Source organism: Herpailurus yagouaroundi, unplaced genomic scaffold (assembly GCF_014898765.1).
Source record: "Herpailurus yagouaroundi ecotype Mexico unplaced genomic scaffold, PumYag 159, whole genome shotgun sequence".
In the NCBI taxonomy this organism is placed as follows: Eukaryota; Metazoa; Chordata; class Mammalia; order Carnivora; family Felidae; genus Herpailurus; species Herpailurus yagouaroundi.
Window position 1 is genome coordinate 41,626,832 of NW_024412400.1, and position 14,264 is coordinate 41,641,095.

Genomic DNA, 14,264 nt, shown 5'->3' on the forward strand with positions numbered 1-14,264 from the left:
AGAAATGTCCATATTTTAAACCCAATGTTATGTTACACAGCAAGGGTGAGTTAAGTTGCAGATAGAATTAAAGCTGCTCATCAAGTAACCTTAAAATAGGGACATTATCCCTGATTATCCAGGATGGTACAGTGTAATCCCCAGGGTCCTTTAAATTTGGGAGAGCAAAGCAGAATTGGAGTCAGAGATAGAAATATTGTAATGGAAGCATTTGGTGGTTTTAGATGGAAAGAAATTCTCAGTCAAGGAATCTCAGTAGCCTGTGAAGATGGAAAAAGCAAGGAGGATTCTACTCTAGTGCCTCCAGAAAGAAGGAAGCTCTTTCAGTATCAGTCTTGATTTTGATCTGGTATATTAGTCTGTTTAGGGTACTGTAACAAAATATCACAGACTAGAAGTCTTAAACACAGAAATGTATTTTCTCATAGTCCTCAAGACTGGAAGTTCAAGATCAAGGTGCCAACATGATTGGTTTCAGTTGGTAGCTCTCTTTCTGACTTGTAGATGTCCCCTTTTGTATATGTCCTCACAAGGCCTTCCCTTGGTGCGTGTGCATGAGAAGACACTAATCCAATCAGATCAGCATCCTTTATGCTCATTTAACCTTCATCACTTCCTTAGAATAATTAAGTTATATTGGTGTTAGGGTTTCAACATGATTTTTGTGGAAACACAAACATTCAATTGATGCCTACTAAGACTCATTTCAGACTTTTGACCTCCAGAACTATAAGATAGCAAATTTGTATTGTTTAAAGCCCTTGAGGTTTTTTTCAGTGGTTTGTTATAGCAGCAATAGTAGACTAATATCGGTTTGGGATCTGGAAGTGGGGTGCTACTGCCACAAATACCTAAAAATGTAGAAGTAGTTTTAGGATTTGGAAATGGGTAAAGCTGGAAGAATTTTGAGGAGTGTGAGAAAAAGCCAAAATTGCCTTAAGTAGATTGTTCCCAGAAATTTGGATATAAGGGACTCCACTGTCAGTACTCAGAAGGAAGTGAGGAACATGGTAGAGAAAATATGTACTATTTTAGAGGACATCTCCATAATCATGAACAGACTGATGGTAGAAATATGGATTTAAAGGCAGCAAAGGGGAGGGTTCAAATGAAAAACAAACAATGCAAACTAGAGGGAAGGGGATATTTGTTGTATTATGTCAGAAAGCTTAGCTGAACTGTATCCTACAGTAACTGTACAGTTACTGTCTTTTTTTTTTTTTTTAATTTTTGAGAGAGAAAGAGAGACACAGAGCATGAGCAGAGGGGCAGAGAGAGAGGGAGAGAATCCCAAGTAGGCTCCACACTGAATGGAGCTCAAAGTGGAGCTTGGTCCTATCACCTTGGGATCATGACTTGAGCCAAAATCAAGAGTCTGATCCTCGACCGACTGAGCCACCCAGGTACCCCAGTATAAATTACTATCTTACTTTTTTAAAATTAGTAAGTATCTCACAGGGAGTTACTTTGAGACAGTGTAATACAGTATAACACAGCAGCATAGGAATACCACAAGTTTTTACCACTGATTTTAGCAGCCGTTCATGTTTTCTTGCGGGAATCTAATTATTATGATGAGAACTGGCAAATGGTGATTTTCTAATTCCATTATTTCTTCTACATTTTCTTTAAGTTGGCTTCTGCAAAAACCAACTTTCCTTCCTTCTTTCTCTCTTCCATTCCTTTCTTTTCTTTTTTGGAGCAGAAAAGTTCTTGGGGAGCCTTGAATCATATTTAAAAAATGCCTTCTTACTCTAGCTACTGGATTAAATGGTGATTATTGTTTTCATTGTCATAGAATAATTAAAGGGAGTCAAGATAAACACACTAATGAACTTGAATTATGAGGACATTCCTTATTCTGCTTCTAACTGGAATCATTAGGTATCTCTACTTGTTCATTATCTTTTGACCAAAAGTTGCTATCAGCCCTCCTCCCCAACACCCTATCACCCATCATACTCCCCTCCCATAAACACACCCAGACACAACAGTTCTGAGATTTCTAGCCAGTCCTGAGCTCTCTGGGAATGCCTGTGGTGCTTGATAGTTAGCTTGGAAAGCCCTCCCCTTCTGGACCTGGCACAAATAATGCCACTAGGAAACAGCCAGGCAAATCCCCTCTTTTTACCTGGGATGCTGTGTGTACCAATTCTAAACTGAACGTGAGCGTTTCGGTTACCTCTCATTGTTGGGATCCGACATGGGGGAATTATTTGGACTATAATGAAAGGGGGTCTAGCTCCCCAGTCATCCCAATATTTTCAACACTAGGAGCTAGTGGTGTTGTTAGGGTTCTACTGAAGATGAACAGGAATCCTTCCCCTAAGTCCTTCTTTTCCTAAACACACTTTTCCTTTGCAGCAGCTAAATTGTGGGTTGGACATCTCCTCTCACTCAATCCAGGCTTTCTTACAAAACACAGTATGAAAATTCCTTTGTTTCGGACAGGTAGAAACCTTAGTTTATAGCCCTGGTATGAATTTATGCTTTTGCTCCTTTTAAAGGAGAATATGTAAGGGTAGAGGTGGTAAACGTGTAAGGTTCAGAATACCATCGAAATTGTTCACAGTTTGTTTAAAAACAAAAATCAAATATGCAAAGAAATATATCAATAATTTTTAATTCAGTTGTTTGATTGTTCATGTAAATAACAGACAGTTACTGCAGTTTCTACTCAGATGGAATATATACGTTCTATTTAATACCTGAGTGCTCTCCTAACTATCATGCTCTGTGAAAGACAGAATGAATACAGGAGCTAAACATTCCACGTGTAAATAATTACTTCAAAAATTATAACAATCCTCCAGTTCTATAATGAATTTTTAAATGTGTCCTTCTTTAGGACATGTCTTTTTCAGAAAATCATAAAAAAATCGTAATTTATTTTCTTATCAATAATGAAAATTTTTTTATAGTAGCAGATTAGCTTACAAAAGAAGTTTCATATACTGTGACTTGCTGAACAAAAGACACATACACGTTTTATTTTTCTTTGGTAATATGAATATTAAGTGTTAGTTTAACATAATTGTAAAGGAAACAAATTATATTCATTTTTAACTTGTTTGAACATACATTATTTGGAAAATAACATGACTGTTATGTGTGAAATAAATTGGAACCATATTTAATAAAATGCACATTTATATTTTAAAATTAATAAGGACTTAATTTCGTGTAAAATTTGAAAATAGATTGTAGTTCAGAACAATTTGCCACAGGAAGTTTCATGATTAAATGTAAAAAATTAACATGTCCTTTCTCTAAAATACACAAGGAAAAAGAAAATGTATAAAACAAAACAAAATGCATAAAAACATTTATAGGTAAGTTATATAGAAAATAAACTCTATAATTTGAAAAGTCATCGCATATACCAGGCATCACAGTAGAATTCACAAATGCTAGAAGTCATTTCAATAAAGAGAAAACCAATTAGTTTTTCCTTGACAAAGTCCCAGTAAGTACACAGACTTCACACTTTCCGAGGCTTTCATTGATCCCCTACCACACTCCTTCTTTTTATTCTGTGTTTCCACTCCTTTCAAAAAACATGAAATCCTAGATAAAAACAAAAATACAGAAATGAATTTTCAGCAACAAAGCACAGATCATAAATGTTAAGGGGTCTGATGAAACATAACATATCTGCTTAAGAGAAAAATTGACCAAATAAGCAGATCTGGGAAAAGTTGATAGCTTTAGCCTTCCATTTTAACAGCAATTAAATCCTGTAATTCTATTCACTTATTGATTACCTGCATTCATTTACATTTAAAAGAAATTTTTTTTAATGTTTATTTTTGAGACACAGAGAGACCGAGTGCAAGTGGGGGAGGGGCAGAGAGAGATAGAGACAGAATCTGAAATAGGCTCCAGGCTCTGAGCTGCCAGCACAGAACCGGACGCAGGGCTCGAACCCACAAACCGTGAGATCATGACCTGAGCCAAAGGAGGATGCTCAACCGACTAAACCACCCAGGCGCCTTGCTCTGCATTCATTTAATTAATCCTCTGGTAATTTCTTTAAATTTCACTTTTTCACATGCCACTTAGAATATTCCTCTTTCAATCTTTCTTCCTTTCTCCTTCTCTAGTAATACAACTTTTCTTGAGACCAGAATACACTGTACACATTTCAGATTTTTTTTAGAATGACAGCCATCTTAGAGGTAGCAGGCATCTTAAGAGTTTTTGGGCCCAGTTTTATGATTTCTCCCGCAAACTGGTCCACCACGGTTTCTCCCAACTATCTCACTACAGCAGTGTCTAACCAGACCCACTTCCCTATGATTTTCATCAAGTCCTATGGATTTTCTATCATGTCTATCATTTTCCCTTATCTGTTCACAAAGAAAAAATTGAATTCTTTTCACCATTCACTTGCAGTTGCACTATTGCAATTTTACCTCTCATCAATTCACTTCTCATCTAGGCACCAGGATTTATCTTCCTAATAAAATAACGATTTTATTTATTTCTAGTTTAAAACCAACCAAATAATTGTCAGTATCTTCCCAACAAGAAGTTGTCCAATATTTAGAAGTCCTTTATAAGAGGCCCAATCTACCCCATAGTCATTTTCTGATAACCCCACCACAAATCCCAATCCCATTTCTCACCTATCCAAACACCCTGGACTAACCTCTCTTCCCTTCGCACACCAGATCTTTAGTGATGGTATATTTACCTTTGGTCAAATGGTTCCCTGTGGTTAAGTTTTGATTTTACTTTTCATGTGAAATAAACAGTGAAAACACAATTTTTAAACAGAACTGTGGTTCTATTTTTAATTTATACAGAAAATATTGAGTCTATCCCCAATGAGATAGAATAGCAAAATAAAATCCCAAAGGCCACTCATCCAGCTTTAATAATTAGTTAACCTATCTTGGTTCATTAATTACTCCATCCCCTAGATCCCCCTGCCCTCACTCTCTTTATTTAAAAGTAAATCTTTGATATCATACCATTTTATACTGAAACACATTCAGTGTGAACCCGTAAAAATTTGGACTCTTGTTTTTATATAAGCCCAATATCATTAGGATATCTTGAAAAAAACAATAATCCATTAAAATATCATCAAATAGCCAATGTTCAGATTTCTCTTAAGTCCTTCTAAATGTTTTTTTTATACTGGTTTGTTCAAATCAGTATCTAAATATGAGCTATAAATTACATTGAGTTGATGTCTCTTAAGTCTCTCTCTTATTACGTTATTTTTATCTTTTTATTTTCCCAACATTTATTTGTTGAAATAACTGGATCCTTTTTCTGTATATTCTCTCACTTTCCACTTTTTGGGGATTGCATCCCCAATGTCAGTGTTTAAGATGCTCATCTAGTGGCTCTAAATCTTCCTTGCATATTGGAATCACCTGTCAGTTCTAAACAGATTGCAGGCCTGATCCCACTTCCCGAGATTTTGATTTCCTATCTGGATGTAGTCTTGACCTAGGGAGTTTGGAAGCTATTCAGGTGTTTCTATTATGCAGCTAGGGTTGGAAACTATTGTGAGCCCTTGAACTTGGCTGCATATGGAGTCACCTGGGGAGCTGTACAAACTTCTAATTCTGAGCTTCTAATTTAGTTAAATTGGGGTATGGCCTGATACTTGTTTTTTGTTTGTTTGTTTTGTTTTTTGTCTTTTTTTTAAGTTTCCTAGCTGATTTGATGTGAAGGTAAGTTTGGAATCACTGCTCTGTCCCACATAATTCCTCTCAAATGGCAGTTCCATCTAACGGCTTGACTAGTTATTTACTTTTATTGCAGTTTCACTCCCGTAGTAGATGATTTAATCAATCAGGAGGAAATCTTGTTTTCCTGAGTCTATTCCATGTAAGCCCAGATTCAAGCCAAGTTTCTTTTCCAATGCACTGATTTCAACTTTTAAATAAAAATTCCAAAGACCGAGGCCCTTCCTTATCACATGAGGTCCGTTTGTTATCATATGAAATTGTGTAGACTCTCTAGAGAAACTAGTTATCTGTGAACCCAGAGTACCAGGAGAAAATGAAATTTAAGGGCTTGAATTAAATGGTGCCTCTTTGAATAAAGCCTATAAACTTAACAAGGTCATTTAAAAATGTACAGTTTGGGGCGCCTGGGTGGCGCAGTCGGTTAAGCGTCCGACTTCAGCCAGGTCACGATCTCGCGGTCTGTGAGTTCGAGCCCCGCGTCGGGCTCTGGGCTGATGGCTCAGAGCCTGGAGCCTGTTTCCGATTCTGTGTCTCCCTCTCTCTCTGCCCCTCCCCCGTTCATGCTCTGTCTCTCTCTGTCCCAAAAATAAATAAACGTTGAAAAAAAAAATAAATAAAAAAAAAATAAATAAAAAAATAAATAAAAATGTACAGTTTACTAAACCATTTCAGAATGGTACTAGAGAAACCACCTAAACCCAAGATTATTACGGATAGACTCACAATGAGGAAACATGCACCAAGCATTACAGCTTTCATTTTCACATCAAGGTCTAAAGGGAACTGGATACCAAAGTTATCAGCATCTGTAAATGCCTCTCTCACAAAACCAGTCCACTGCTTGGAAATCTTGCCAACTATAGTTTCTTCATCAAGAGATTTAATCTAAAATGGGAAAAAAAAAGATTCTTAAAGAATTCTAGAAAAATGAAAACAAACTACCGTAAAAGTTGAAATAAAGTGAAATACTCTATTAAAATTAGGTACCATACTTAACTATGAACATTGTATCACTCATTACATATATATGGATTCCTGTATCTACTTTTACATGCATGAAAAACACCTTTGCTGTAGAGAACTTACATGAAAGTAGTTCTGCTTAAATATTTAACATTTCCTATTCTACATTATGATAGGTAGCAATAAATGAATTGATCTAAAACAAAATTGAGGCAGGAAAAGACACAAATATAAAATGTTTCTTAGATGAAATTTCTAGAAGCCATCAGGAAGGTACTAAACTAATCCCCCATGTTACTTTTGTTTTAAGAGAAGCACAGAGAGTTTACATAGGCTGAGCATTTAAATGTGAGGGAGGGTTCATTGCCACCATCAGCAGGAAAATGTGAAATGCATAGATCCTGGAAAAGAGGACTGGCAGTTTTGAGTAAAGGAAAAGTTAAGTAACCAATAAGTAACTTGATGGGATGCCCCGGGTCAAGGGATAGGTTAAGACTGGACAGTGAACAACAAGAAGGATACAAGATAAAAAGAGCTCTGAAGTAAAGTTTTTCTAATTTTACAATTCTGCCTGAGGAAAGCCCAGGGCCATCGTAAAGAGTTGAACAGATTGTAGCTGGATAAATGGACCTCACCAAGTTGGCATGTGGGCGGATGAACAGAGCCCACACTCACCATGGCGTGTACATGGAGAGTTCTGTGAAACCAGAAGGGGAAATGTCCTTTTCAAATATGCACAAGGAACCACAAGTGCTAGCAACACCCACTGAAGCTCTAGTTCAGGTTGAGAACAGGAAAACAAATGCGGGGAAACTAAAAACAGTTGACTCATTTTATTTTGGTGTGGGTAGATGGGTTCTTTAAGATTTGAAACAAACATCTAATATGATAACTGTGATAACATCCATTACCGCTCAGCAAATATTCATGCACTACCCTTCCCCCGACAACTGTAGGCCCAGTATATATCCCTGCACACTGATAGTTAGGCTTGGCCATGTGACTTGCTTAACCAATGGAATGTTAGCAGATGTGACAAGAGAAGAGGGCTTCAACATGGCTAAATGGTTTGGCCTGGCTCTTGCTCCCCAGTGATCAGCCACTAGAAATGCATGATCCAGGTAGCTGCATTTGCTACAGCTGCAGAATGAATATATCTGGTATAGACCTGAGGCCAATTTCCAGCCCAAATCAGAGCCAACTAGCAGAGTTGGATAGAGTCCCTAAGGCAAAGTTGCCCTGCAGATCCATAAGCATGAAAATACATACCACTGTTTTAAGCCACAGAGCTTTAGGGGTTATTTGTCATGCAACATTATTGTGGCTCAACAGACTAACAGAAATCCCTCTTGCCTACCTGTTGTATACACTACTAACTGTCATCAGCATTTGAAGCTAGTAATGAAACCTTACATGTATTGTTAAATTTAATTTCTCAAGTGTTTTTTAAATGAAATATACAAAAGATAAAATAGCAACCATCACAGTCCTGCCACTGGACTTAACTACTATTGACATTTCTCCTTTATATTCCTAGAGCAAGAAATTTAAAAGTTTACATAAGAAGTAGAACATATAATTTTTTTATGAAAAGGCTCAGAAATGGGAATGATTTACAAATGAAAAGTCAATAGGATCAGATAATTTTTACCTAAATTTAGATATTTAAAAATGGAAAATCTATATAATGAAATGGCTGCAACTTCTCAAAATAATGAACTAGTATTATATACCTATGAAGCAAAACTTGATAGAGGTATTCTAAAAATAGATCTATAGGTTCATCTTATAATATAAATATAAATGCAAAAAATCCAAATTGAACAGTAGCACATAGACCTCAGGTAAGTATCAAAAGAATATACTGTAATAAATTGTATAATACTAGAAAATCATAGATTTCAAAACTTAGTGTATCAGACACTGAAAAAGTATTTTATTTACTTGCTAATTAAGCATTTATAGAATATTTAGTATATGTATAACATACAAATGCTTTATAAGTATTAGGTAATTTTTTTCTTCATATCTTTATAAGATACATATATTATTAAACAGTTTTCATATGAAAAAACTGAGGCAGACAGAGGTCAAGGAATTTGTCCAAGTTCACACTGATAAGAAGACATGGGGAGGTTTTCAAACCCAGACACTCTGTTTCAGAGTCTGTAGTCAAGACCATTGTGATACCCTGCTTTTAGAAAGTTAAGTATCAATTCTTAATAAAAATCTAGGTCAGGGTGAGCGAACAATGGTCAGTGGGACAAATCTAGCCTGCCCACTGTTTTTATAAAAAGCTGTATTAGGACATAGTTACACAGTATTCATGTATCGTCTGTGATTATCTTCATGCTACAATGGCAGATTTGAATAGTTGCACACAATGACCATATGGCCCATAAAGTCTAAAATGTTTTCTACCTCTTATTTTAAAAAGTTTGCGGATTCCTGATCTAGGTAAATAGTAATAGAAAATCACTATGAAAAACAGTAGCCAATGTCTTTCTAAATTATGAAACATTTGCTATTTCAATTGAAGTCATCAGCTTGATAGGTATTCACACAATTGGCATTATTATTCAGTTTTGCTGTGAAGTAGACTGGAAAAGAAAAGGAGCTAATTGGTAAATATGAGAAGAGCAAAAATGATTTCATTTACTCTGTGATTTTGTATCTAGAAAAATCAAGTGTAAATAAGCAAAAATGTTTCTTTTTTTTAATAAAAAAAAAAAACCCTTAGTGTTTTATTTATTTTTGAGAGAGAGACAGAGTATGAGTGGAAAGGGGCAGAGAGAGGGAGACACAGAATCCAAAGCAGGCTCCAGGCTCTGAGCTGTCAGCACAGAGCCTGATGTGGGACTCGAACTTGTGAACCACGAGATGGTGACTTGACTGAGCCACCCAGGCGCCTGAGCAAAAATGTTTCTTGAAGTTAAATATGAGAATCCAGTCAGAAGACTGGATAAAAGGTAAACAAAAAAAGTAGTCTTTTTTAATATTAACAACAAGAACCTAACATACACATTCCTGCTTAGTAGTGATAATGCCTATAAATTACTTAGGAAAATGTTAACATAAAGAAAAAGAGGGAAGTTTGGGCACCTGGGTGGCTCAGTCGGTTAAGCATCAGACTTCAGCTCAGGTCATGATCACCTTGGGCTCTGTGCTGACAACTCACAGCCTGGAGCCTGCTTCGGATTCTATGTTTCCCTCTCTCTCTGTCCCTCCCCTGCTCACACTCTGTCTCTCTCTCAAAAATAAACATTAAAATTTTTTTTTAAAAAAGGGTAAAGTTCTTTATAAAGAAACCCATATGATCTTATGAAGAATATAAAATTAGATATGAATGAATAAAAAGACATAACACTTCTGGGATGAGAGAGGTTTAGCATCAAATATGCTAATTAAAAAAAACTGAATACAAATTTAATATAATAGTAGGATTCTATCTTCTGAAAAATTGCCTTACTATTCATAGGAAAGGAAAAATCTGATAATAGCAAAAACCTATGATAAAGAAGAATAACAAGTGGCTGTTTGGCTAGGACTAGATATATAATGCAGCATTAAGTTACCATAATTGAATCATAAGGCACTTGAAGGAACAGATAATTAGATCAATGAAACAGAGACAAATCTAAAATACATCCCATTACTTGTGGGAATTTAATGTAATGTATTTCAATTCAGTAAGGAATGAATACTTTACTTAATAAATCATGGTGACATAGTTCTCTAGTCACCTGAAAGAAAAAAATGTTCAATCTTGTATAAATACAATTAACTCTTTATGAGTTAAAGATTTAAGTATAAAAAGATTTAAAAGACGAATAAATAAAATAGAAAGTTGGGGGTAACTTCATAATCAAGACAGGAGAATCAGAAGATACTAAAATAGATATATGTGACTATATGTGACATAAAATAAATAAATGTATATAATAAGTTCCACAAAGAAAGGGTTGATTTGTGGAAACTAAGATCAGAGGACAGATGCAGGATCAATGTCTTCAACACACAAATTACATTTATAAATTGATAAGAAAAAGTAAACAACCCAGTAAAATTACAGGCAATGGATATGAATAGACAATTCAAAGAGAACAAACACAAATAGCCAGTAAAATGTTCATAATCCCTAATGGTCAGGGAATTACATATTTGAGATAACCTTCCCCCCTCCCACTTGCTGATTTTAGATTTCCTTTTTAGTCTAAGTTTACATTTTATCTAAGTTGTCTCTGGGTGTCATTTCTTTTTCTTACCCAGAACTCCTTGCACTTTTTGATTCTGAAAATCCATGGCATCTAGTCTACAGAATTCGTATCCATTTATCTCTTTGGATATCATCTCAGTACATTTTCTGTATTCTTTTTCTGTGACTCCTCTTTGGCATATGCAAAAGTAGTTTATTCTAGCTTTCACATACGTTCAATTTTTTTTGGTCCCTTCAAAAATGTTTTTGTTTTAATTTATTTTTGAGAGGGGCAAGGGGCAGAGAGAGAGAGAGAGGGAGGCAGAGAATCAGAGCAGAGAGGAGAGAGGGAGAGAGCCTGATGTGGGGTTCGAACTCACTAACCCACTAACCCACTAACCATGAGATCATGACCTGAGCCAAAGTTGAATGCTTAACCAACTGAGCCACCCAGTCTCCCCATCCCTTCAAATTTTTATCTTTTCACCTCTCCTATTTATTTTCCTCCTATAGATCGTCCAGTTCATTAATTCCCTCTTCACCTGTATCTAATTTTCAGCTCAACCTTCCCAATGAGGTTTCATCCATGAGTGTTCTTATTTATGGAATTTCTATTTGGTTTGTTTTCAGATTCTCCTGTCCTTTTTAAAAATAATCTCCTTCTAAGTTATTGGAATAATATTACATCAGAATCCTCTCCAAATTTTCTTTCATGCTCAATTGACATCAAATCCATGAATCCGTTTCCCCTTGGTACACTTGTGAAATGTCTCTGAATTATTTCTTCCTTTAGCATGGCTCCTGCTCCTGCTGTGTTCAGGCCATTACCTCTTTCCTACTCTAAGTATCCATGCCATTAACACTATGATGGAGTCCATGTTCCATAGTGGCTCCTCATACTGATAATTCCTGCTTTCAAACTTTCCATTACCTAGCTTATAGAAAATGATTCAAGGGACTATTTTCTCAATCCCCTCAAAGATGTTACATAGTTAATGCCACCCTAGATGCACAAGAGAGTAGTTAATTTATTACATGTAACAGATGGTTTAAGGCATCCACTGAGAAGGGCTGCTGGTTAGTTTCTAAATTCCTTAGCATTAAATATAAAAGTTTCACAGTCCAGCTTGATTTGTTGCACCAGTATTTTCACTTACTTTCTACAAATATGTCAGCAAAAATTCTGTAATATTCCCTGAAAGAACAATTACCTCTCAGTCCTCTGGCTCATTCATAGGAATGATAACCCCTACCTAGAGAACTATTGTTATACAAAAACCTATAAAGTCTTTACACATGCATGGTATACATCCCCCCTACACTATGTATATGGTTTTGTAAGAGTCTTCATAAAGTCTCCACTGTATCACATGCGTTTCCTCAAAACTGCCAGTCTCTCTCATTCTATTCTGAAGTCAGTAAAGGGAAGGATTCACTTTTATACAACTAGGGTCTAACAGAGGAATTGAAAATCATATGACTAGGGAAGCCAGGCAGATAATATAAAAGAATGAAGCTGGACAGTGGCAAACTTTCAGAAGCCAGGGGACAGTGGCAGATTTCATATATCTTATCACAAAGGGGCAGCCCTCCTCAGTTTTAGATTTTTGTCCCTCTTGTGGAAAAATGTTGGTGTAGCTTAACATATTTTGATTTTCCACGAGAATCACGAGAGCAAGATTAAATTATAAAAGTCTCCCTATTAAAAAATTTGTTTTAACCTTTATTTATTTTTGAATCAGAGACAGAGCATGAACAGGGGAGGGTCAGAGAGAGGGAGACACAGAATCTGAAACAGGCTCCAGGCTCTGAGCTGTCAGCACAGAGCCCGACGTGGGGCTCGAACTCACAGACCGCAAGATCATGACCTGAGCCGAAATTGGCTGCTTAACGGACTGAACCACCCAGGCGCCCCAAAAATCTCCCTATTTTTAAACATTTGCAACTACATTAATTTGGGCTACAAGGCTAGGACATCTATTGGACAACTGCTGTAATGAAATTCCTCCATGTAATAGATACATAGATTATCATGTGGTTTATAGTGATCTAATTTAATAGAAGGAGAAGGAAAGACATAATTGGGAAGTATGTTTTACACTATCTTTCTTAAAACTCTCTCTGTATCATGAGCATTTTGTAGGAACTCAAAGATGTCAGAACTTCTGAAGAAGGGTCTAGAGCACTGGAAACCTGTATTTCAGACTAGGGAAGGATTCATATGCTTTGGCACTCAGACCTAGATGACAAGGTTAGCATTTTTTTTTTTTAATGTTTATTTATTTTTGAGAGACAGAGTGTGAACAGGGGAGATGGAGAGAGAGAGGGAGACACAGAATCCGAAGCAGGCTCCAGGCTCTGAGCTGTCAGCCCAGAGCCTGATGTGGGGCTCGAACTCACACACAGTGAGCTCATGACCTGAGCTGAGGTTGGATGCCCAACCAACTGAGCCACCCAGGCGCCCCACAAGGTTAACATTTTATCTTAAATGCATAACATATGGAGCCTGCATATAGAAACTACCATGGTCAAATGTTGGATGTTTTGCATATATTTATTTATTTGACTAAGAAGCTCTGCTTCTCTTTTTTCCATTTAGTATAGTCAACACTGATGCGTAATCAGAGCAAAAATCACCTCTCTGACCAAAGTTAAATATATAAGCACACTGACTTCCTCTTGAAATATCAGGATACACAAATTTAATGTATTTATAACATCCTCCCAAATTATATTATTCTTATATGAGGAAAGCAAGACCTATAAATGTTATCACATCTCTTACCTCAAAATCAACATCTGCACAACAGCTGCACACAACACATGGACCAATAATTTTTAGTACATCCTCTCTCCTCTCATTTTGAATTGTAAACCTTGGCAGGCATGGATGCCAGGTCTGAGTAACATAACCTACAGGTACACCAGGAGGAGCATGGACTTCAATCTACAAAGGCAAAAGAATATATATAAATCATAATAATTATGATGCCTGGTAATAACTCATTTATTGAATACTTTCTAAGTGTCAGACACTGTTTAAAGCACCACTTAATTCATAACACATCCCTGCAGGGTTGGAACTATCATCCCTATGTATAGAGAAAGGAACCGAGGAAGAGAAGTTAATGAACCTGTATCAAGATTCCCAACTACAAAGTGGAAAAGATGAGATACAAACTTGAGGAGGCTACACGTATAGTCTCCACTCCTAAGCTTTGCTTTACTGGTCTCGTACATTTTTAATCTCCCCATTTATGAAAAATGTCCAAATTGTTAAGGAACTCTTTTCTTAAACTTTAAAAAAGAATGGTGGTTTAGATGTAGGAACATGGCTCTGATCGGTGGTGCAATTTTCAAATATGAATAGCAATGGCGCCAAAATGGAAAGAAAATGA

The 14,264-nt window shown here is 36.3% G+C and overlaps 1 protein-coding gene across 1 annotated transcript in view; it reads right to left on the reverse strand.

Annotated features, from left to right (window-relative positions):
• Positions 1-2,597: 2,597 nt before the first annotated feature.
• LOC121033790 (phospholipid scramblase 1-like) overlaps positions 2,598-14,264 on the reverse strand; it is a 31,727-nt gene continuing 20,060 nt past the window's right edge. Inside the window, exons 7-9 of the mRNA XM_040480419.1 lie at positions 13,652-13,813; positions 6,432-6,593; positions 2,598-3,567 (exon numbers count right to left, since the gene is read on the reverse strand). Of these exons, the coding sequence (XP_040336353.1) occupies positions 3,529-3,567; positions 6,432-6,593; positions 13,652-13,813 (363 nt within the window). The 3' untranslated portion in view covers positions 2,598-3,528. The remainder of the gene's footprint in view (positions 3,568-6,431; positions 6,594-13,651; positions 13,814-14,264) is intronic.